Source organism: Daphnia carinata, chromosome 5 (genome assembly GCF_022539665.2).
Source record: "Daphnia carinata strain CSIRO-1 chromosome 5, CSIRO_AGI_Dcar_HiC_V3, whole genome shotgun sequence".
NCBI classification, from domain to species: Eukaryota; Metazoa; Arthropoda; class Branchiopoda; order Diplostraca; family Daphniidae; genus Daphnia; species Daphnia carinata.
In genome coordinates, this window is record NC_081335.1 from 8,218,273 (window position 1) to 8,243,332 (window position 25,060).

At 39.5% G+C, this 25,060-nt stretch overlaps 2 protein-coding genes across 3 annotated transcripts; both read right to left on the reverse strand.

The window, feature by feature from the left end:
- Positions 1-482: 482 nt before the first annotated feature.
- On the reverse strand, positions 483-3,113 carry LOC130702786 (uncharacterized). 2 transcript variants are annotated; one of them, XR_009004425.1, is made up of 4 exons: positions 3,055-3,113; positions 2,762-2,945; positions 2,339-2,697; positions 483-2,257 (listed from the first exon to the last, which is right to left on the reverse strand). XR_009004425.1 is itself a non-coding variant. In XM_057524402.1 (4 exons), exons 2-4 carry the CDS (start codon positions 2,492-2,494, stop codon positions 1,781-1,783), a joined length of 552 nt encoding a protein of 183 aa, XP_057380385.1. In that variant the 5' UTR covers positions 2,495-2,697; positions 2,762-3,079; the 3' UTR covers positions 483-1,780. The 2 variants fall into 2 exon arrangements, 1 of the variants encoding a protein (XP_057380385.1); XM_057524402.1 differs by having other exon boundaries at positions 483-1,920; positions 2,002-2,257; positions 2,762-3,079.
- Positions 3,114-13,335: 10,222 nt separating this feature from the next.
- On the reverse strand, positions 13,336-16,148 carry LOC130702783 (uncharacterized). Its single transcript, XM_057524398.2, has 8 exons — positions 15,768-16,148; positions 15,500-15,710; positions 15,254-15,439; positions 14,445-14,640; positions 14,084-14,370; positions 13,894-14,020; positions 13,641-13,756; positions 13,336-13,565 (listed from the first exon to the last, which is right to left on the reverse strand). Exons 1-4 carry the CDS (start codon positions 16,103-16,105, stop codon positions 14,509-14,511), a joined length of 867 nt encoding a protein of 288 aa, XP_057380381.1. The 5' UTR covers positions 16,106-16,148; the 3' UTR covers positions 13,336-13,565; positions 13,641-13,756; positions 13,894-14,020; positions 14,084-14,370; positions 14,445-14,508.
- Positions 16,149-25,060: the final 8,912 nt, after the last annotated feature.

Below are 25,060 nucleotides of genomic sequence, written 5' to 3' on the forward strand. Positions count from 1 at the left end.
AGTGTTGGACACGTAAGGGCGGCGAAGGTGAGCAACATTTTGGAAAACTAGTTGTGCGTGGTTTGACTCATAGTCACGAAAGAATAAGAAAAAAATGGCGATAGTACTTATCGCATTTGCGCACAGCAGTCGGGAAAATTGAATTTGTTCTAACTATTGCGCTAGGAATTGATGAAGGTGATATGCGGAAAAAATAACAAACGTGAATGGCCCAAGTGTATGAGTAACCTTAATGATATCCTTATAAATAACCTTCGATGACAGAAAATGAAAAATGAATCGAATCCAGAAATTTCTTTTGCATACAGTTCTGTAGCCCTGCTTTATTTGCATAGTGTGGAAATATGACGTCATTTTTTTAAGAGGGAGGAGGGCTTAATTATATGGCGAAATTGATTTGAGATTTTCCAGAGGACTGGTATTTTGCGTATTTTATCGTTTCGCGTCAATTAGCGTTTACGAATAAGGTCCATGTTCAAGGCCAGGTGATTAGTTTTTTTTTATTTAATCGTGACACGTAACTCCTCGTTTGGGGCACACGCATGACTCATATTACGAGGAATTTTACATGACATACGCAAACGATTTTTCAGTTTTTTGTGGGGGAGGAGGTCACGCTCGCCCATAGGAGAATTGATCTTCATATAATCAACGTCAAATATGTGGAGTGTGGACATTCAATAAATGACCGCGATATTGTTTTTCCAAAAAATGTTACAACGATAACACATGTTTCTGAAAAATGGATCGGAATGTTGTTATTTTAAAAAATCGTGAATAACTTAAATCTTTGGTGAAATTCATTTGGATTTCCTGCATTATTACTCGCTAATGGCACGATATGACATTGCCCACAATTATGCACAAATGAAAAGGCTTGCATTTTGGCGAGTGGTGCAGCAATTAATAATACATGGCCAAGATTTTCCATTTTGAACTCGGCAGGAGTTCCATCCCAATCGGAACCTTCAACCTGCTGCATGGCAAAATAAAAATGATTTGTCTGGGGTGAGCCAAATGGGCAAAGGATTTGAAACTGCGATGCTAGCGATCATTCGTAATAAGGTTTCAATAATGTCCGGTATTTGCTAGCGCAATTTCTGGCTATTCAATAGCAGTAAACATTGCGGTAAGGACGCTATCCAGCCTACTGGAACACGTCCACCAAAAATATCTTGCAAGCTTGTCTTTGGCAAAATTATCTTGGCAAAACATTCCGCTATTTAAAGGGTAGGCCCAGGCAAGTTGAAGTTCCAGTAGAATAGCATAGTTTACGAAGTCGTCAGTATTAAAACTGTTCCCGTGCAAGAGGCATTCTTGAAAAGGATAAGCTGTCACGTCCGCAGCTTGTAGAGGGAAGCCAAGTGATAATGGCGACAACGTCGGGATGTAATCTCAAACAATTATGCGATCATTGAGTTCTTTGGCTATTGGCGGATCGCGGAGGATGTTGCTCAATCGAGTCGGATGTCCTTCGTCTGGCGAAAACACGCAAGATGAAGAAGAGAAAAGCCTCTGCGATGGATTGATCGATTCGATTTCCCCGCCAGCGAATCCACTCCGCGATCGCATTTGTCGTTCCATTTTCATTTTTTGCAAGTCGCTGGGGGATAAGGGCAAGCTTGCGGAAGCGATCAAACGTCCAATCATCCGTCATCGGTGCTTGTATCAAATCTTCTGCTGATTCCTTTTGCTTGTTGCTGCGTACATCTTGAACTGCCAGACGAGCAATGGTCGCAATAAACTGTGGGTGTTGGCATTCGTATCAGGACTTACATTGTTACAATGGATTGATAATAACACGCCATTCATGTACTGCCGGATAGAGTTGACAATACTGTGTGTACTGTACGGTTGCCATGGTGATCAGAGAATGGGTGCAGCTTGGGCAATACCTGTCCAAATCTACTCCGTCTCCACCTTTTTTCCGTAAGACCAAAGAATTCGATGATTTGGGCATTCTTCTAGGATTTTAGCAAGTTCTTCTACAGAGTTACAAACTTGAGGTGCTCTTTAGCAAAGCGTACAAATCAGCCGGCCGTTCCAATCGTCTTGCTGCGAGACATCTACCGACTCTCGGTCGAATGACAGAGCTTATGGCTAATTCTGTCAGGTTGTTCAAACAGCTTTTCGGGTGTCGAGTTCTGTAATTCCGGAAGTTTAACGCCCGATCTGGATCACAATGCAATATATGTTTGGTTATCCGCAAACTGAGCCAAACTCGGGATCTTCTACATGATATGAGTGCTGGACTAGCCTGTAGAAAGAAAAACACAACAAATAAAAAGTGGGAGTTAGGAAACGGCATAAAGCCTAATAAAGTACACTAACACCATACTTCTATGGAGGTGATTTTCTCATGACTTTTTGAATTGTGAATAAGTTTTGGTCGTTCAAGATAGGGGATGCATTCAGCCTCAACCAATCCGAGTAAAATAAGCCTCAATGAAGGGATTTCTTCAAGCGAACCCAATTTCACAAACTTCTTTGCCATTTTAAATAACTTTGGTTTACTCAGCTGTTTGCGGAGGATCACGTGTTCCCGTCATCAATGATCTCTCCTTGCTCAAAAATTATTCTTTGGAGTAGAAACAGAGGCTTTTTGGCATCTATCTTGTTTTCAATGTTGATGTTAAGTTTTTTCGTTGTTGTCGTCTAGCTGTTGTCTTGCCTGTCACTACACTGTAAACTCAGTTACTGCAAAACAAAGGTGAAATTAACAACTACTACACAACATTTGATTTTTAGTATCACAATTTACTTCAACAAGCTGAATGGTCAAATAAAAAGATTGTCCATCAGTTGCAGTCCCAGAGAAACGTAGGATAAGACCAATACGATTTTTATGTATTGAATGGTTTACATAGCCATCTTTTTTGAAGATTTTTACATTATTTTTCTTGAATTCTAGCTCAACTTTGTCATCCCAAAATCTCGATTACGGCCTTGGGAATAATTTGCAACTTTAGGTATAATTTACGCTATTATGATTTTGTGATTTTTAGGTAAAACAATTAAGCTTCATTGTAAAGGTAAATGATAAAAGTTCGATACCTGATTAAAAGTACTGCCTCTACGGTTAGGCGTCTTTAAGTCATGTCAAAGTATTCAACTTATTCATCACCGCATAGCAGACGACATAGTCAAGTGTCAACATTCGGAGGTAGAGCTTGGCCCCGGTCTACCCATGGGTCTACCCATGGCGGCATTAAAAAAGTAAAAAGGTTTTTGCGGGTTTCGAATTGGGTCATGGCTCGATGATTAGCTGCCTGCATCCATGAAGCCTATTGGCCATGGGGAGTCTCACGAACAACCTACGGGCTACCAATTCTCCACCAAGTTACCGGGTCGATCTTTATATGTAGTGAACGGTACTACTAGATCGAGCATCGTCTGTAAGGTGTCTAATTGTTGTGCTAGTGTCATACGTGTAGTTTTGTTATTGTAGTGTAGTAGTGTCGTGTAATTAAGCTGATTTGAAGCATATCTTGCACTGGAACAGTTGAAGCATATCTTGAGTGTTGATGTTGGAAGAGATTTCGATGCGATCTTCAGTGGTGACACACATGCATAGATGGACAATTAGGACGGGAGGGCATGGAGGGTGGGAGGGCAAGGAGGGAGGGAAACTTGGAGGTGGCGGGAATCGAACCTGGGGAAACTGATTACTAGGGAATGGCGATAGCCACTGTGCCAGGACCGCACATCCCATCCAAAACTTTTTTCGCGAGTCATCTGGTTAAATACATTATTTATGGCATTGGTAAATTCCAAAGCATGGCGCCCTGCTATAGTGCGCGACTCTCATGTCAATTTACGAAGGTTCGAATCTTTTCAATGGAAATATTATTTAAAGCGGTTTTAAAAATTATTATTTAAAAAATAACAACTAAAATTAAGTAACAGAAATTTATTGTTCGAAAGCAACACAAATAGTCAATATCTCATGTTTGGCTTATGTCGAATTACGATAAGTCCCATCGGCTATTCGCATTTTTTAACATCACTCTGAAATCAAACGGGCTCTGCCCCGCACAGCTTTAGTCGGGCCGCCCGCCCTGAAAAATGGATGATCGGGGTCGGCGGAGACACGTTCACTCGTTTTAACTAATAATAATATTACCTAATAACATAACTGCTGCGTGTTTTTGGAAACTGGGAAGTTAAAAACGTTATCATCCACCCAGCACGCGAGAGTGTTTGAGTACGCGAGGTATTCAATTTTCGCATGATGGTGAGATTGGTGATACCAGACGTGCACGTAAATGCCACAAGACTCAGGCCGGACGTCAGACGTCAGATGGGAAACATTTCGTGAATTCATCGTACTCTGTTAGCGTGGAAAAAACATGATGGTACTCATGTCGCACGTGGCATATGCTAGTAGGAAGGACGTAAGCAAGTTGATACGGAAATATGCTTAGAGTTCTTACGTCCTTTGGAAGAAAAACAATGAATGATCACGTTGCCGTCGGCCAACGTTTAACGCTATTCTGTAACGTGGTAGGCGACATCCAGAAGGATCCAAGGTGTAGCATTTGGCGATAGAATGGCAGTTACAATTTGAATGCATTCCATTTCATTTATCTGATCTGTTTCAATAGTGAAACCAGTTCCAATCAATGTCAAACATCGGTTTGACCAGATAGGGTAACTAATGCTGCAATTTGGCATGAATATATTTAATATATAATGTGGTTGACTTATTGAAATTCTATTTTGAATATCTAAAGAATTTTTCAAAGGTTCAGCATTTCTTCACCGGAAATCTCCATTTGCATTTGTTTGCCGGCCCAGGCAAGCCTATCGGAAGTGTTTCCTCATTGCGTGGGAGCCGAAACAGATCTGTAAATGAAGGTTTCGAACAAGGACAAAGCTTGTGGGTTATACACTATATAATAGCTATATCATTCTTTCCACTTACTAAGCCCCTAATCTCTAGTTCTTCTTAAACTTTTTATATACACCCTCAGAATCAATAAAGGTAAGAACGTTTTCCTTTTACTACAAAGACAGCGGTAAGAACAATGTAGCCTAATTGTTGGCACGATTCCGATTCTCCAGATTTCCTTTTCCGCCATCTTTCATGTGGTGTTCGCCATTGTTGGCTCCTGAAGGCCGACTTGTGTAATTGGGATATTGCAAATATATAGAATAAAAGGATGAGATTTGAAGGACGATTAGAACTCGAAGGTTATAGCGGTTCCTCTGTTTTATTTGTGACACACTATCGCAAGGCTTCGCGAAAAAACTCGACCATCTGGCATCGTGCAGTAATGTAATGATTTTATTTGTTATGTGGTTTGCATGAGGAAGAACATTGGTTTACGGCCTTCTACGAGGAAACTTTATTTGAATGTTTTTCCAGCACATTTGTAACTTGGGAACGTGTTTGCACACTTCTCACAGCTTTTGAAGTTTGTCGCAACGTCTTTCGTCATCGATAGAATAACATGGATGACAAGATAGTTTCAACATATGAGTCCATTTCAACAGGAAAAACTGTTGAAATCCACACCGTTTCACACGGTTGTGAGCAGATCGAAAGTCCGAAAAAAAGAAGCAATTGTTGGGGCCTATTTGTTGTAACTTTATGATACACAGAGTTGCAATTTTAAAACATCTGGACGAAATGAACATGCTTTTTCATTCTTACACCTTTTCAATATTTGTTGCATCTTCGAGGTTTCTTTATGTTCGTGGCTCCTTTATTTGCGTACAGCTGGCAATCCTAAGAGGTGAAACGATTTGTATGAATAGACATGAGACCAGCTTGTTTGATTATAAAGGACAACAAATGACAGCTTGCAAACAAGGACGAAATTTTGCGTATTTATGGCTCCTTTGTGTATGCAACGCTGCGTACATAGAGACAAGAACAAACAATGAGCTTCAACTTTCACTAGAGATCAAGGCACTATGAGCTTCCAGTCACGCAAAACACCCACGATTTCATGGAATATTCATTTCTTCAAAATAACTGCATTTCAAAAACTGTATTTCGTACCCCACTGAACCGTTAATTTTTGTTTTTTTCTTGAAGTTATTTTGAGCCATGTTCTTATATACGCGTCGGTGAAGGTGTGCACACTCGTTGCGGTAGGCCAGTCGTGAACAACGGCGGCGGAATTCAAGTTCGATAAGCAAAGGGAATGTTCGTACGATTATCGGAACGATGAGTTTACGGATCGCAAGGCTATATTTGCGGAACACTCTTTACGCACAAGTGTGTAATTCAGCTAAAGCGTGGTTTCTCTTGCTTTGTCCAGTATTTACGCTCCAACTATCTGGGTTAACCCGATCTCTCTTTATTTCAAATAAAAGCTCGTTTTTGTAAGCACAATGTCGTCATTTAATGACTTTCTCCTTTTGCGACAATAACACTGTACCGATTTCTTCATTATGGCTCTATCGCATACAATAAACATCAAATTTTTTTTTCTAAACTAATGGTTGGGCTTGTTGCGACAAGTCTATGTCAGGAATCTATGGATAAATAATATCATTTTAATGTGTGCATTTTGTTTATTTTGAATGAACGTATTAGAGTTGTATATAAATCGCGTTGTTTGTGCAACAAATTAAATACACTGTACAGTACACTGAATTCCGATGTCGACTTTGACGTATAAATGATTGATCGGATGTCACGTCCAAAGAAAAAAGGTGTAGGAACTTCACCGTTTAAACACCGGGAGCTGGTAATGTTTTGACTTTGACACTCAAAGGAGACGACAGTTGGATTGCTATCGCATTGTCATTGGTTTTCTCTGTGGCCGGCGTGTCATCGACTGTCATCACGACGCTAGGGCGATAGTCGAAAGGTATGATGTAGCGAGCTGTATCCATCTTGTGATTCTTCATTCCCTTGTAACTGCAAAGACAGCAGCGGAAGATGGTGAAGAGCAACACGCACACCACTAAGCAAGCGCACATGGCCACCACAACTAAAGTCCACGGTTCTTCCATTGCGAATTGTGTTCGTTTTAGTCCAGTTTAAACATGGCAAAAAATCACGGGCCACTCAAGTTTGCTCGGGGAGCGATGTAAACGAATCGAAGAAAGAATGGAGTATGATGAAGCATTGCTTCCTCTCCTGCTGGTTATATACGGCGGCCTCCAGCGATGGTTCGTTAAAGAGAGAAGGGAAAAAAAAGGGGAACTTCCCGGGAAGTACCTCCGATTGCCTCAAGCGTTTCGAAAACCCCGAATTATTTGTGTTAAAATCCCGAATTTCTTTGCCAGCTGCCTTATAGGAGTCGTGCTGCGTGAGGTTGTTGGGTATACATTGACCAAGTTTCGCTCTGCCCTTCAGAGCGCACGTACATGTATTCCAACTGTACAGAGGGAGGATTGCGTCATTGGAAAAATGTTAATCACGCTGTTTTTGTTTTCTTTGGGTTTTCTATAGAGGTTTGACATTGACACTCTAGATTTCATGCGCATCCTTTTGCAATTTTTTCGAAAACTGCTCAAATGGTATTTTCCAAGAGGACATAATGATGAAGAGAACGTTTCGATAATAACACCCGGAAATGCTTTGCCACGACACACGCACATCCATCATCTTCTTGATGTTACATCTTAATTACACGTTCGATGGAAAAGACATTATAGAGCAGCCCAAGTTTTTGTTTCAAGGTTGTTTTTACGTTGAAAACATCATGGCCTTCCGTGTTTTAATTTTATTATTGTTAGTATATTTTCATGTTTTAGAATTTCAAGATGCAATCGATTTTACTATTCTCATCGAGAATGGTGAATTTTTTGCGGTCGTTTACCCAAGCTGTACAAAATATCTCTGTTGTGCCAATTATTATTGTTTTTTGTTCATCTAGTCATTAAAAACTAATCAAATCAACTATGTAAAAGCGCGAGGCCTTGGCACACATTTTTCTATCAGATTTCACAGATTTCTCCCCCGAAGTTGGATTGCAGATGGTTAGACTTGTGTAGTCGAGAAACTCTTTACGAGCTCATGCAAAATTCAAGAAATTTTTCATCATGTTTTTATTCACAAACTTTTTTTATCGCTTCCAATCCTTTTAATCGAACAAAACCGGTAAAAATTAAAGTCCGCTTTGAGGACACAATTATAACATCAAGTAAACATTTCATGACTACCAAATTGTACATGAAGGTGGCTGAGATCAATACCCTTTCAAAATTTCATTCGTTAAATTATCAAGTTACAAAATACATAGTTACAGAGTCTTGCATGAAATTCTGCTGGAAGGAATTTATAAAAACACGTATGTAGCCTACATAAATCTCCTAAATTTCTTAATTTTAGGATTGTCATATCTTCAACAATACAATCCCAAAAGGAAAACGTTAAAAACGCGCTCACATACAACAAAACATGACCCACGTCTCCCCTTCTCTGAATATGCATATAGCGCTTTGCATAATTCGCTGAAATAAAATCAAGACGTCCGGATTAAAAGGACACAACGGCCTTATGTGCTTCGCGTTTACTGGCTTTCATTTTTCTGAATTTTGCAATGCAACAACGTCTTGCGTCACGAATGGGGGATAACCCATAAATTCGTACCAGCCTGCGATGTCTCGCGCAGTTTGCATTCAGCAAACAGGCACTTCGACGCGAGCGGTAACTTGAATTGCGTCATTTCCACAACCAAAACACTCTTCCGTGAGTGTATAGTCCAAAGTATAGCGACTAAAAAGGCAAAGGTAAAACAATAATAGAACTTAAAAAACATGCCTTTTAATAAGAATTATGTACTAGAGCTTACCTTGTTAAAACACTTCAAGTTCTGAGAATGACACTCGTTTTGACAACATAGTTATATTCACATAGCTTTCATGATGGATAGACCACCTGCTTTCGTTCGTCCCTGCAGTGTTCTCTTTGGCATGGAAAATCAGTAATCAATTACACGCTTAAATAAGAGCGCCGAGTTGTCGAGGTTCGGCTGGACGACTTGATTGGCAGCACATGCACGCTATACAAAAGGAGAAAGGTAACAACAAGATGCAGCCAGTGGCTATGAGGAACACTGCAAACGGATCCATCACTGTGCAGTGTGAATTTTTATTCGATTTTGTAAAACGTAGCTAGTTGAATAAAACACTCGTCAACGACGTGTGCTGAGGAATGATGGATTGGCGAAATAACTTCGTACGACCTCCGACTGTTGACTGGATTTGAAGTTTTCTTGGCTCAACTGACCGGCTGACCGTCCGAAATTTTTTTCTTTTGCAGAAATATCTGGTGTCATTAAGTATACTGCGCGCCACTATGTATAGTAATGGCACGCGTGTGTCTTCTACGCCGTGTTCACGAACGCCACTGTGCGCCGGCCACTCCCAAATACCGCGGGTTATTTATTTATTTTATTTTTTTTTGCGTTCACGGGAAAAGCCGAAAATGACGGTTACACTCGGGAACGTCTATCGACCTTTCACCAGGAACGTTATACTTGTTAATTGTTGCTGTGCGGACCCGCACAACGCAACGTAGTCCTAGCGGAGAGCTGATCTATATTTAATCAATCGCTTCTTTGAAATCCATTTCTATATTTTTATTTCGTCGTTTGCTTGTATACTAGGGACAAAATTATTTTCCCAGAAACGTTGGGTGGAAACTGATATCCTAGAGAAACCCAATAATGCAGTCCTTTTCAGAGAAAAACATTAATATCAATACGGACGTACCACGTTTGTTAACGATTTAACCGTCAGGCGATTTATGAGCGACGCAAAGTGTTCATTTTATAAATTAAAAAAAAAAACGTCGTTATATCCAACAGGTATGTTCGTAACGAACAGTGGTATACATGTAGTCCCTCTTACTCTTGTAATGTAGCCAGCTGAACGTACAATCGATGTAATGGGGAATGGACCTGCCAATCATTAATTCAGTTCCAATGTTGGGGCAAACGGAACGAAGGTTGCAGTTTCCACAGAAACACTCAATAGTTATTGCGATGCTCTGTGAATATACAGTCACCACCAGAAGAATTGGATCACCCCCGTCCAATTTTGCTGTTTTAACACGCGTAGGATAGGCCCTACGGTGTCTCACGCCGGATTTCTTTTCGTATAGAAATATTGGACGCAAAATCATAGACATAAAATATTGGATCACCCTAAAATCGCACGCATGGAGTGTTCCTACCCGCGGCTTAGCCTTAGGATATGGGGGTGGCAAAAAAAAAATTCACCTGAATTATTTTACCTTACTATTTCTCCCACCTTTGCACCCCATATCCTAAGGCTAAAACAGCAAAATTGGACAGGGGTGATCCAATTCTTCTGGTGGGTACTGTATATAATCATGGATTTTTATTTGTGGACTCAGTGATTCGATTTTAAATTGTTAAATTGTAAACATGTTTGGCTAATTGGTGAATTTGGTAAGACCGGTTGTTATCGTGCATGCCCGACCCAGATTGCAACCAGCTTCAATGATGTAGTCCGCATCAATCGAACTTGGGGAGAAAAGGGTGTGGCACTGTAATATAATATAATGGTTATGTACGTATTTTGATTCAGGGGACTGTCAGTTACAAAAGAATATCCGTACTTAAGTGCGTCTATTCTGCAATTCAGTTATATCAAGGACTGCGTGCGATACTGTAGCCTTTTATGACCCATAAAAATGTATTGCTCATTCAGTGTATTATACGTTTTGATTTTCAATCCGTTCCTTGGTGGCTTTGATCTCTACGACGCGAGAAACCAGATGGAAGCAGTGAATTTTTAATGACCAATTTTCGTTTTCTCCTCTGTTTTTTTTTTCTTAAGGTTTTCTACAATTGAACAACCTTATTTGATAACCTGCATCTGTTTGATTGATCGTGACCTTGTGTGATTCGCGTGATTCGGTCGATTCTTCCAATTCGGCAGTCTAAAGACGTCCTTAGAAAAGGATAGTTGTCAGGTTGAGACTGGAGAATATCAACCATATAAATATTTAATAGATATTTAAAACAAATTTTTCTTACAAATCGCTCCAATCCACATCATACGGGAAGGGGGAGCTTTTGAATTTTTTGGCGGTGTGAATGGAATATTGAAGTTTGATTACGACGAGACCCAATCACGCGTCTCGACGGTTGCGTTGACTGGTTCCAACCGGATTTCTAGCAACTGTGTGATTGCAGTCATCACGCGAGAAATTAGGCAATCGGAGTACACTGACCATTAATTTTCTCTTGCACCAGAAAGGCAACCGGAAAAAACGCACACAATCCTGATTGGAAAAAATATATATACATATAAATAATGATGAGGATATTAATTAGATAGCAAGTTATTTTGAAACACGTTGATGGGAATTACCAGGAATTGTTTTTCCCACTCGTCGAAACAAATTGAACGAAAAAAAAAAAAAAAACCAGACGAAATTTAGTAGTTGAACCAGTTGTGCGATGCAAATGAGATTGTAAACGGCTGTCCCAGTATGGAATTATTTATTACGACAGGAATACGTCTGATTGAAAAAAATTGATTTCCATGTGAGGTACAGGGCAGAATGCAAATTAAATGCAGCACGGATAGCGCAGCACGAGTAAGCATTGCATCATAGCAAGACAAAAAAAAAAAAGACTTGAACGATGATGTAAGAGTGCATGAGTTTCTTCCTCCTTTGTCGACGAAAGAATTTTTTTTAGAATAAATAGGCACTATTTCAAAGTTGTTACATATTTGTGATAAGGCGAAAAATAACTGTTCATTCAGTATCAGTGTGAACCAACTTATTTATACGTTGGCCAATGGTTCAGAATGAATTCATTTTTGCACCTTATATTACACTCAATGTCATTTGTAGACATTGCATGCTTTTTGATAGGGCATATTACTGAGATGAAAGTAGTTTTGAATCTTTTGCGGCTCGAACCTGAAGTGAGTTAACAGACTTTTCTCTTTCAGATGCGCTGCCAACTGAGCTACCACCAGTGACGTTTACACGTTGTTTGTGACGTGTACGTTTGTGATCCCTTTCTACAATTACACTGACGCTTTTTGAGGCATCAGCCCGCACTGTGTGGTAATTTGCATTTCCATTGTGCAATGTGTGATACCGTGCGAATTTGTCAAATACGGGCTATAATGATAGCCTTGTTCTTCCAGTCTACATTTATTTGGAAAATGTGCTATCGCTTGGTAACCTAAATCCAATACCGTGAAGCTGCTGTCTGTTTCTCACGATAAGCCGCGAATTAGGCATAATCAACAATGTAAAACTCAGCTAATGTTTCTGATCATGACCTGTTTTGTTGTACTCAGCAGGAATCCCACGGTTTGGCTCAGCTTCAATTGTTCTGCTAAAGCAAACAGATTGTGGTTGTGATTTTGAATTCAAACAAAATAGTTTATTAGTGACAGGTGTATGGTGCATCAAATAATAAACATAAAGTCGAAAACCTTGGGTAGTTGCCCAACCGTAGAGAACTTGCAAGCTCAAATAATAATACATCTAGACATTGTATTTTTTTTTTTTTTTTTCTTGGACATTCCAGCAAGTAACATATAACAATTCCACAGGTAAAAATTCGAACATTTTTTGCTCCGTACGCACGAAAAAGAAGCTCGGTCACTCACCGATTCCTAGTAAAATCTGAAAGGCACTCAACAAAATCGGTTACATTGAACTTCTAAACGTTCCAATTCACTGCCCATGTCTTCGGTGCACAACGCCAGACGCGATTCTTCACCAAAACTTTGCCAAACGACATCTTTATCAGGGCCAGGTTCTTCTAACAAGGGTTTCTCTTCAAATTCTGGCGAATTTGTTGGAGAGGCAAATGACTGCGACACGTAAAATGAAACTTTAGGATCTTGATTTCCCCATTGAGGATCTTTGTCTCTGTCGTCTGCATCGTAGCCTTCGTAACACTGTTGCAACATGTCATCTGCTTGAAGGTTATTCAACGATTTTTCTTCACCGTCAAAGCGTATCCGACTTGAAGAATTTTGATTCAAGTTCAAAGCTCTGAGTGATGATGACGGTGTCATTTGCGATAAACTCAGCTCGTCTTCAGTTGGAAAGAGAACCATACGAAGAGGGACCGAAGTTACTTTCTCATCCAGCCGATCCTCCGATTCCGATGACTGGTCATCGTGCCTGTCTGATCGGCTACGGCTCTGCTGAGCTTGTAACTTGGTTGTTTGTTCGGTTTCTGATGATGACTCGTCATCTTTAGTTGGCCAAGTCCATCCAACCATGGCCAGGCGATGCTATGTAGTGCTAAATGTGTTTAAAGAAGATGTGATTATCGATTACGCACCAATTTATGAAGAACTATTTTGTACGAACAATCTTTTTTGGTTTCAAAAATGTATTCATTACGTTTCTTACGACAGCAGATTGTGTTACTGACCTCTTTGCTGTTGCAGACGTTTTCATAATGGCATCCAAAAATGCATTTGCGCAGCTCATCTGTTCGCATAATAGCGTCGTTTCAACGTAGTTAAATCCCCGACGTTTGGCAGTTTAGATATCTAATTTTACTTCATTTGGGAAGACTATAAACAGAATTCGTTGAATTTGCGTCCCTCGAGAATTGCCAACTTAGCCTGAAGATTTTGTTAAAAGCCTACGAAGAGAATCGGTCCTCGAATTATCGTTACATTCTGAATCGATACTGTGTAGAAACTGCCTCTTGGTTTACCTGTGCGAATGATTTATGCATTGTTATGTACGTGTTCACGTCCTTGCTTTCTATCGAAGCTGTATATCAGTGGACAGTCACTTTCCCTTCTTTAATTTTTGAATTCTTTTGACTATCTGGAAGAGCGTAAGTCCGTAAGTAATGTAAAATGTTAAAAACAACCTCGAACAAGACAGTAGCATCAAGTTCCTCCGTTTCATTAATATTTTACCGAAAAAAAGGAAAGTGAGATTGAGAAATTTTTTCTTTGCACCTGTTGTGGCGCTTGGCGCTTGGCGTCCACGCCAAGCGACGCAATCCATATTGGCCAATCTTGTAACAGGGTAAACGCCATATTTAAGGAGCATAATCTTCGAAGTAAAACGGCGCCATTTGAAATTCTAATGTGAAGAAAGGTGGTTAACATTAGTTGAACGTCTGATGCACAACGTATTGTCATTTACAAGTGTCATCCGATAGAAAGACGCAGAGGGCTAATAGCTTCCGACCAAAGTGCCACGGCGATAAGACCAAACGATAGCCATACTTGACTCTTAACTCTTCCCAGAGTCGAAAAGAAAAAAAAGATTTTTAGAAGCATCGGTTTGGCTTGAAGCGAAAACAAAATGATCAGGGCGCGTGCATCTAAAGTCGATTTAGACAATCGAAAGGATGCTCTCAGACACGACTGTCGTGGAAAACGACAATCAATCGCAGGGGACGAACCTTGTCCCGACGATAAAAAGGCACGCTATTTTGCATAATTGAAAAGACAGAGAGTGGTAAAACAAACTGCCATTTAAGAAAACATCAGCATTGTATTACCCGATTTAGAGGATCGCAGAGTAAATTTCGAACCAAGTTGCATAGAGAAGCGGCGCGGATATAACTACATGCCGGGTGGAAATGAAAAAGGATTTAAGCCACGGTTTTCGCAATAAATTCTCTTGATTTCGTCTAAATCATCAGATTTTAAAATGTTGGCTTGTTTCTTCTCTTCCTCGCTCCATTCTGTTCGTCGCTACAATAAAAAAAAAAAGGGAAATGATTAGATTCGGATGTAAAAAAAAAAAAAGGTAGTAATAACAATCATGACAAGAGGCAACAATGATTAACGTTTTGAAAGGGGTTGGGCGGATGACTACATCCGGAAACAAGAGAATGGGGTTGTTTTAAATAGGATGATCGATCGAGAGAGAGATCTTCCAGTTCACACAGATGCAAATTGGGCGGCTGTAAATTTCACACTGGTTTAATAGAACAGCTGTCGAGGGGTTCTTTATTCAGAGCTACTGCTGTGTGGTAGTAGCACCCACGGGACGTGGCTAGACAGCTGCGGGAGCAACCCCTATTATTTACGTTTCCTGCGTTAGACAAAAAACGCACGTCCGCTTTAACCCCCTCCCTACCCGAGCAAGTATGCTAATGTACAACATAGCCTCGACAGCAATGAAAGGTCCATTCATCTTCCACAACGCGTAATAACTTGGGGCGACAAATTTCCTTCGGTGTCATAATAATGAAACAGGATAGCAAACATGTCGTCTGACACAATCAGTAATTCCACGAATAAGCTTTCAGATGAGGTATCCCTATTGGGCGAAATAATAGGAAAACAAATGATGATTAATTACCCGATTTCTGAGGAGTTTGTTCTTTTCATCTCGTGTGATCTTCTGATTACAGATTGATAATTTGGCGGATTTGACTATCAATGCTTGCGATTCAGTCGCGGATGCTCTGACTATCTTCACCAAATCATCATATAAAGAAACTAGTTTCAAAGCACTTTGAGGGTTCAGTTGCTTAGGAATATGGCCCTGTTTTAAATAGGAATGTTTTTTATGCCATTGGTAAAGAAATAAATGGACAAGACTTACGTCAAGAAGTGAAGATATGTACATGTAAATAGCCTTGTAATCTACTTCACAACACGATGCTGGGTCAGGGTGCTCTTCAAACATAGCTATCCATTTGAGCATTTGTGCAGGAACGGTAGAATGTCTTTGAGCTTCGATACAGTCCCTGATCATAGTGATCCATTCTTCGATGGGGGATGGTTTGATGGCACTTCGTTTTTTAGGAGGGTCACTAATCGACAACGTGAAGGCAATGCGGAAGTAAGTTTGTATTTCATCAAGCAATTACCTTTCTTTTGTATCTTCCTTGACCGGTTCTGACCACTTGCTCAGCTCGTGGAACATTTCTCGTAGGCCAGTTTCTGAAATCAAATTGGCGGGGAACATTTTTCGGACCTCTTCATATTCCCCGCGAAATCCATTCGTTTTAAGATATTCTATTATCTTGCTTAGATTCTCGTCATCCCAAACGCTTTCACGAGAATCGTATCTTATTTTTGCCTTTTTGTTCAATGGTGATGTGTCCAGTTGAAATCTCTTGTGTGCTCTTTTCCTTTTCCCCCTTTGGACTGTGGTTGATAATGTTCTTTCTGTTCCATCAGCGTTAGAATTATTTATTCTACCCATTTTACGTCAACCCTCAACCGACAACTTTAGGTAAGAATACTTGCCGAATGCTCGAACCACTCGTACAAGCAGACGAAACCAATCCGCTAGCTAACTAGAACCAACTACTAGATGGCGTTGACGGGTACAACAAGTTTAAAAAAAAATAATAATAAATCAAGTCGAGTTTTACGACAGGACAGAAAATGGCACAAAATGGTTTGAATGTATCCAAGTCTGGCGTGTAATAATACTCTGAGCCTAACTCAGTTTTCCAGTCAAAGCGGATGACAGGCGAGCAGGCAGTAGAGGGAGGAAATGTCGGGGCGAAAAGTCCTACTAAAACAGCAGTAAAACGCATCAAATAGGATTACACGGACCAACCCCGCGTCAACATTGATAAGCACGCGAAACCCTATCCGGTAAGTCAGGCCTCTTCTACCCCACCCGTTGCTCGGACAAACGTATTCCTTCATAGCGACAGAGCCCCGATGTCCTCCCTCATTTTCAAATCCCAATGTTTTCTTATTTTCATCCATTTTTTCCGGTCTTTTTTTTCAAACTGAGAAAAACCCCTTTTACCTTGATCTTTTTTCTTTTCAAACTTGTTTTTCAACATCGTCCTTTTTTTTTTTCTTTGTCACTCACCATCAACTTGGCGAATCCGTTTACTTAAAAAGAAAAACTGTTCTTTTTTTTTTTCTCTTCTGAACGTTCACGTTTTTTGTTGTTGGAAAACAACTTGCGTCATTCAAAAAGTTGGGCTCCGAGCTTTTGGGACGTTCCAGTCAAAATGCGCGACGTATGCACAGCAACGGCGGACACAAGTTCTGTATTTCGATAAAAAGCACGACAACGGTGCACACGAACATCACGCAATTGAACGCTTCGTTTCGTCTCTTACCGAGAAATCAAACTTTTGGATAACGTCAACGCTCTTAACGATGGCTCGTCAACAATGTATGGACTACTAAAAATGGGTTTGGTTTGTTTTCGCTTTGTAATTGCCAGCACGCGCGCATTTTCGGGCAGTTGTTCATAAAAATGGACCGCAGAAATCTGAACGGGTTTTACTATTGTCTGTTGTAAAACTCATTTTTTTTTTTTTTTTTTTTTTTTTTTTTGAATAGCAATGCGTGTATTATAGTTCTGTTTAAAGACCGTCGGAGCGCTTAACATAATACGCGTGTATAATCGGCCAGACCTGTTTATTTCGCATCATTTTTCCCACTGGTATAATTAAAAGAAATGATATTTTGTTGTGTTTTGTTTGTGAATTGCTGCTTATAAACAAATGAAATGTATCAAGGGAGTCTATTTTTTAATTAGCTTTTTGATATTCATGGTGTGATATAGGCTGAGCGAGAGTTATACAGGTCAGAAATGAAGAGCCGGTTTTATTTTTTTTTTTCTTCGGTTTCGAACCTGTGGCTTTTGATTGCTGACACATTAAGAAGGAAGGCTGAAGGAGGGGATAATTAACGGGATAAAAAAAACAAAATAAAAAAATAATTTTCTTCCTCTTTTTTTTTTTCTCTTTTTGTCGTTAGGAACGGGCGACAAAAAGTCGGGTTTCAAATTTATTGATCCTGTCAGCCCCTACTGGAAGGGACAACAACAACACGTAGACAACACATTCTATCTAACCCTTTCCTTTTTGTTTTCTTTTGTTTGTTTCTTTTAAATTTTTGAAGTCTGCCATTTAGCGTATAGCATATTTTCCCGTCTAATTAGAAGAGCGAAGGTTTTTCACCAAAATGCGATTCGAAAAGTACAAATGTCATTTTTCTATTTCTCTGTTTAACCGTCTGTCCCAGAACTGAGCCACCTCATTTAGAGCATGTTAAATAGACGATGGCATAGACGAACAGTTCAAATGCTGGCGCATACTCAAGAGCTTTGTTCAAGCCCCTTTCTATACGCATATACCTGCCCTATACTTAAACGCTGTAATGCGCAGCATTTACGTGTAGACGTAACGCGTACAAGGATTTCCAGCCCTATACTCGCCCATGTTTTTCTTTAGCTTTTTCAAGACGATAATGATTATTTATTTGATTGACACTGAGAGTATAACGTCTGCAATGAATAGAACTCATCCTGGGTAGTTTTCCCTTTTTTTTTCCTCTAAAAGTAGACGTTTGAAAATGTTTGTGGCGATTTATTACACAAGTGCAGTGTGAAAAGAGCGGATGTTTCACTTGTGTCCACCTTTATGTTAAAAAAGAAAAAAAAAACGTAGACGACTTTAGAAAAAAAAAAGAAATAAATATATATATTTTTTTCTTGTTAAATAGCTAAAAAAACGACGAAACCTGTACCTTTTTATTTACCTTTGTCCAAGGTTAATTTACGACTTTCAAAGCAATAACATGTGTCTACCTTCATTCTCTCGTCGCCAGCAGCCCCCCTTCCTATTCTTACGTATTGTTAAAAGCCGTTCTTTTTTTTTTCTTTTTTAAGTTTGTAGCAAAACAACAACAACACAAAAAAAAAGACAACTAGAGTTGGTTATTTACAACGAAAAAAAGGCGTACATTGGCCTACATAGAACAAGATTGTTATAGACTTGATGTGTAGCTACCCTTAAAAAAAAAAACAATGTGCAGGTACGTTTTGATGCGGCGTATAGTACAAATAAGCTGATGAAAATGTGCTAAAACTCTCATAAAAGCTGCAAAACAAATCAAGTTGTTTATGAATTTATTGCTAGGCTTTGCTGCTACATCCAGCAATCCCTGTGTTCTCGATACAGTTTAAAGATGAATTATATTTTGAATCCCATTAAAAAAAAAAAACTAACAAGACGTTGATTATCTTAAAAAAAACGGCGATTGGTAATGTCGTTTTCCGATCCTTGTTGGACACGATTCGTGATCGAATCGATTACACCATGTTCAAAATGATGGAAAGCCAAAAAAAAAAGGGAAATTAAATTGCTTTTGTCATATCGAATGGGGCGGGTACAGATAGAAAAGACGAACACAACAATAAGTAGACAAGGGAATAAAATCTAAAAAAAAAAAAAAAAAAAAAGGGCACACAACTATGTGAGCAACTAATAATAGTGGGGGCTCCATAAGATTATGTTCGTGATGAATGGCCCCCGCTCGATTCCAATTTTTTCTATATAGGGACTTAGCTTTTAGAGATGTATATGTAATATAAAAAAAAATACTATTTATAAAAAAAAAGGAAGACATGCATTCAGGACATGGATATGCAGTTAGCTTCGTTATATGTGTACACCGTCTTTCTTCTAAAACAATATTTCCTCTCTCTCTCTCTTTCTCTCCATCATCAGGTATTCATCATCGAACCAAAATGCCATTCAGCCACATCATAGAGCCGATCCGTTTTTTTTCCCCTCTTTTATTATAATTCTTTTTGTTGTTGTTGTTGTTGATGTTGTTGTTTTTTTTTCTTCTTCCCTTTTGTCTTGTTGTCGCGAGACGAGAGCTATTAAAAGTTACACGGACGATAATCGATCGATTCTCTGACGAGCATTTATTTTTCAAAAGATTAAAGCAAAAAAAAAAAAAGAAAGATGGAATTTTTTCAGGGAATGAAACACACACACACACACAAAACGAGTCCTTCGGTTGTCGTCGACCGATTTTTGAAATGTTTTTCCTTTTTTTTTTTTTTCTTCTTCTTCTTCTTTCAAGCTGCTGGTTGTTGATGTGTGGTGCACATCAGTGGGCGACTGGCGCCAGCGTTCTGTCCAGCCAATGGAAACGATCCGAAATTGATTGGCTTCGAGCCCGCGCGCAACGGCCAAAAAATCTACCAGAAGAAGGCAGGACACCCTCATCCATCGAGCAAAAGAAAAAAAGAATAACTCGTATGTCGGACATAATCGACAAGCTCCGAATGCCTGAATCGAGTGGTTATGCTTGTCTTTCTTTTTTTTGTCTTTCTGATTCTCGTTTTTCTTTCGCTATCTATCGCCTCATTCTTCTCCTTCTTCCTCTTAATACCTCTGAATTTTTTTTTTCTCATTGTCTTTGAGTCTTTTCTATCCCACTCGACATACAACGATTCGGCATAACTCTGGCCGGTGATTACAGGGCTCCGAAATATATATATATATCGAGAATAGACGAACAATCACACGTAATACATACACAGCATTTAAAGCAAATCTGTATACAAGTCTATTGTCTCTCTACATCCTTCTTTTCTATGTCCTCGGTTTTTTTTTTATCTGTATAAGAAACACGTATACGTATTTGTGTATATATCTACTTTGTTCGCTTTGCATTATAGGCCTTGTCGTTTAAAATGCGCATTCAATGACGAACTGATGTTACGTTGTTTTAGAGGCACGCCTTTTTTCGATACAGCTAATAGTCTGTGTGCATAGGTACATTGAGGCTGTACGGGCGCTGTGTGAAAAGGGATTAGATCGTGTCGCAGTTTGTACTTAAAGCAGGGCGGCGTATTTAAAAACATTGACGAACGTAAAATGGTGTGAGAGTCGTGTGTGAAACCGACGCAATGAAAATTCAACGCATCACGAAGAAAAAGACAAATGTATAGAGCATATTATACTTGAATGCGTAACGAAATCTATATAGGCCTATATGTATAGAACGTAAGGCGCTTATGTTCGACCGCCGATGCAAAAAGCCAAATGTGTAACACGAGCAGAGGCCTATCTATATTTCACATTGATTTGGGTGGTATGTATTAAAAAAAAAAGAAAGAGTTGACACGCATCCAGCCGAGACATATCAGAGACAATCTGAGAAAGATTTTAATAAAAAAAGAAATGTGGATGGGGGTAAACGTACATAAGAAATGGCTGCTGTGTGACGTTGATGCTCTTATGTATATAGGCTACAGCGTATACGTTCTATATACAGTATACATATAAAGAGTGTGTACCTATATAAGCACAGAGAGGCTGCGACGCGAGTAGTGGAAATCACTTGTCAAAAAGCCTTTGTGATGCTCGACGTCTTTTATAATACAATAATTGTGGGGAAATGGCTCTCTCTCTCTCTCCCTTTTGTTGTGTACACATTTTCACGTCAATACGTACATATAGAGGAGGAGAGACGGCTCTGCATGTGTATACGTGTCGATCGATAGTGCTCTCGCCCCATATGCTTTGACAATGCATCGAAAGAAATCAAACCACTCTCGTGTTTGACACACGTAAAACGATGAAATGACATTTTCAGCTGTAATACAGATCCGATTGAATATTTGATGTTGATAGGCATTTGCGATGTTGGCAAATTATGGCCGCCCATATGCACATCAATCCGAAAAATATACATGTACAGCAAAGGACTTAAGTGTTTACATTTCGTGTACCCTCGTTGGACATTGAAAATAAAAGCGATCAATTATCCAAAGGGGCGAGATAAAAGGCCAAATGAACAATTCACGAGCTTAAACGATAGAAACACAAAAGAAAAAGGCCCCGAACACACATCCATTACCGACAACAATACGCGAGACATGGAAAAATACAAAATATAGGGAAAAAACAAACAAACAAAACAAAGACAAACACGAACGAAGAAAAAAGTTGCAGAGTTAAAAGGCCAACTCTCACTATATGCTATATAGATGTGGGAAGTTGTACAGATGCTGCTTCAATAAAGCAACATCGAGTACACAGAAAGGCCCATCGTAACAACGACATTCTTCTTCATGTATTTACAATCGTCGTCTAATGCGTTCACGATTTCTACACAGTGCGTGCACCTATACAAACCGAGATTGCATGCTGTGTAGAATAGGCCTAACATAATACACGCAGTGGAGAAAAATCAAAAGTTGCTGTAAATACGTTACATTAAAGAGCGAGGGGTAATTAACAAGGACACGTGATCATTTCTATAGCACTAAAAAGAGTTTTATTTTTGTGAGGGAGAGGGTGTGTGTGTGTGTGTGTGTGTGTATGTGGTCGAGGTCCCTGAAAATGATGATGAAAATATGAAGTGCTTTTTTGGACGCTCTTATGTTATAGAATGAATAAGAAAAAGAGAGAGAGAGAGGGCGTTCGTAGGGGCGGGTTAATGGTCATTCAATGGTTGATGCTTTCAGTGTATATATTGGCCTCTCACTCTTCTCACCCCCTCACTCGGGCAGTCCACACTATTCACGTGCACACACAATGGAGTGATTAGAGGGATAGTCAGCCCCCAACACTTTTTCTTTTTTTTTTTTAATAAATGGGTTCGAATTTATTTGATCAAGTGCACAGCCAATTGAAACGTCTATTTAAAATAAACTGTAACATTTTTATTTTTATTTTTTTTTTTGGGGAGGGGGGGGGGTGATCTAAGAGATTCGTAATGGGAAATTTGGAAGATAATCAAAGGTCATTGGGGTGAAGTGGACAATTGGAAAAATTATTCAATACGTTGAAGTTTATAGGTTATGACATAAGGCGTGTCAATAACGAATGAAAACACTTGACTTTCCGTGTATGAATGTAAACTAGTTATTGGAGAAGTCTTACACCAAAAGGGACCCCACCATTTTGATTGCGTTAACGGTCCCCCCCCCCTCTCGATGGTCTTCGTGAAACGATAAAAATGTACACAAAAAAGACGTCGAATGAGTAAAAGGCCGATGAGTGATGATGTTTAAGCACTCGGCCATCGTTACGGTTCAGCTTCACGGCCTTCTAATTCCCCGTGCGTGCTGCATCAACAAACCCTCTCCATTCCACCATAATAAATCTACTCCAGCTACATATACACACACTAAGAAATAAAAAATATAACATAACTGCCCATCGCGTAAACTATCCCGTAAGACCCATGTAGAACACACACGTATATACTGTGCACACACTCGTATACGTACAATAATTATATATAGAGCTATTTATATAGGATGCGGTTTTGTGTGTTACATCATCGACCAACGCTATATATACTGTATGTGCACTACACACAACAAATGTTTGAATCTCTGTGTGTGTTGGAACCCCCTCGGTTTAGAAATTGGCCGTTCTCCTCCCCCCTCGTTTCCTTTCTGCATCAATAAGTGGTGTGCTACTACTAGACTTGCATTTTCGTTTTTTTTTTTTTTGGTCTTCTTCCATTTTTTTTTTTGTTACAGAGGGGTGTGTGTCTGTGTGTATATATATAGGGAATCTGTTCACTATATATATATAGAGTTGTGCACTTGGCAGTGACGTGCGATGGGGGACCCCCACGGTTGCGTCCTGATGGCCGGAACCGGCCGAATAATGGCAGCGATTTCCGATTGACACCCAACGGCCTATAACTCGATAATGGAAGGGGAAGATAGAAGAGGAGTGGGGGGAGGGAGTGAAAAAATAAAAAAAAAGAAGAGTGAGAGGGGTTATATAGAATATTTATATCTAAAAAGGTTGAAGAGAGGGGAGCGAATGAATAGATGGGATATAATGAAGAGGGAGGGGATGAATTGAATAAGAGGGGTTGGAAAGGCAGAGTTTTCTATATGCTCAGTCACTGTTACGTGCACACACACACGCACACTATATAGAGTGGCGGAGGAAGGAAAGAAGCGATCTGACCGCACCAAATAAAAAAAAAAAGGGAGAAAACCAGAGGAAATTGTCGTTTTCCTCTTGAATTTTTCTGTTGGCCCCATTTATTTTGTTGTCGTAATGCTATTTTTTTTTTATTTTTTGGGTACGGAAATGTGCAGGGCATGGACATCGCACATAGAAATAAGCCAATGCGGTTGTTACATAGTTATCGCACCAATGTTGCCGGTCTCCATTGAACGTCGGACGATTGATTTTCTATCGTGTCCGCTTTTTTATTGCAATAGATGGCGACACTTGTCTCATGGACTATCATTTATTTGCGCAAATCAAATGTGATTTCCCCTTCGTGAAAATTAAAAGCAATTTCCCTTTAGATCAACATCAAATCGGCTAAAATTTTTGATATTATTTTAGAAGCCCCGTAGAACGTTAAAAAAAAGCAAATCAAAATCGTAACGTACCCTGACTTAAGCCGTCCTATCTCCAAGCAGCCGGAAAAACAAAACAACTGGAAGAAAAATATAAATAAAGACATTGTTAACAAAGAAGCGCGCTGTATGCAAATGTACGTAAATCCAAAAAAAAAAAAAAAAAAAAAAAAAAAGTTTTTCGAACGAGAAGAAGAAGATGGAAAAGAGACACAACAATATCTAAAGCGAATGACGAATGTGGCTACTAAAAAGCGAAACGCAGAGGAGGGCGCGTTCGATGTAATGAAGTTGACACGAGTCTCTTTCGCTCCGTTCTTATCATCCAACTCTTACGTAGCATCCCTAACTTTTATTTTTCGTTCATCTTATCCTCCCCCCACTTTCTTTTCTCCTGCTCGTCTTTTGTTTTTTGTTTTTTTTTCAATTTTATATATATATATATATATTTTTTTGCTTATATGTATATACGTCCGTCTGTCTGTCTCAAATGGACAAGTCGTGTTCGACTAGTTGGCCATCAGTCCCTTCACGTTTGTTCTTCGGCAGGCCAGCACTATAATTATAAATTCCCTTTTTTTGTTTTTTGTTTTTTGTTTTTCTTTTGAAATTTTATTTTTATAATCAGCATTTTTTAGTGTCACCGCCGAAAGCAGTTTGTGTGTGTGTGTGTGTGTAACAAACGAAAACAAGACGCGCATTATTGCACACGGCCGAAATTATCGCGTGACATCCGACTTGTTCTATCTATCGCTAAAAAAAAAAACATGTTGAAGGTCTTTTCCTCCCCTCTTCTCTTCAAATTTATATGCATGGCTCGCTGTTTTAATAGATGCCAGCAGGGATGGGCCAATAACAGCCAATGACCGCAACGAACGCGTTCCAAATGCTGTTGTTTTGTTTCTTTCTTTCATTTCTCAGTATAGGACAGCAATAAAGAATCGATCAATAGCTCCTCTCGTATCACCTTAATGACGAGCTGATTCCCACGAATTGTTCGAGAACTATAAGAAACCAGTTTCATTCATTTTCTAGTGAAAA

Excerpts from the sequence above, each read along its gene's own strand:
- LOC130702786 (XM_057524402.1), bottom strand. The coding sequence starts at position 2,494 with ATGGCAAAGAAGTTTGTGAAATTGGGTTCGCTTGAAGAAATCCCTTCA. Across the intron at positions 2,258-2,338 it reads AGAAAATCACCTCCATAGAA|GCTAGTCCAGCACTCATATC; the intron begins GTATGGTGTTAG and ends TTCTTTCTACAG. Across the intron at positions 1,921-2,001 it reads TTTGCTAAAGAGCACCTCAA|GTGGAGACGGAGTAGATTTG; the intron begins GTTTGTAACTCT and ends TACGGAAAAAAG.
- LOC130702783 (XM_057524398.2), bottom strand. The coding sequence starts at position 16,105 with ATGGGTAGAATAAATAATTCTAACGCTGATGGAACAGAAAGAACATTA. Across the intron at positions 15,711-15,767 it reads AAGGAAGATACAAAAGAAAG|TGACCCTCCTAAAAAACGAA; the intron begins GTAATTGCTTGA and ends GTTGTCGATTAG. Across the intron at positions 14,641-15,253 it reads ACAAACTCCTCAGAAATCGG|CGACGAACAGAATGGAGCGA; the intron begins GTAATTAATCAT and ends TTTTTATTGTAG.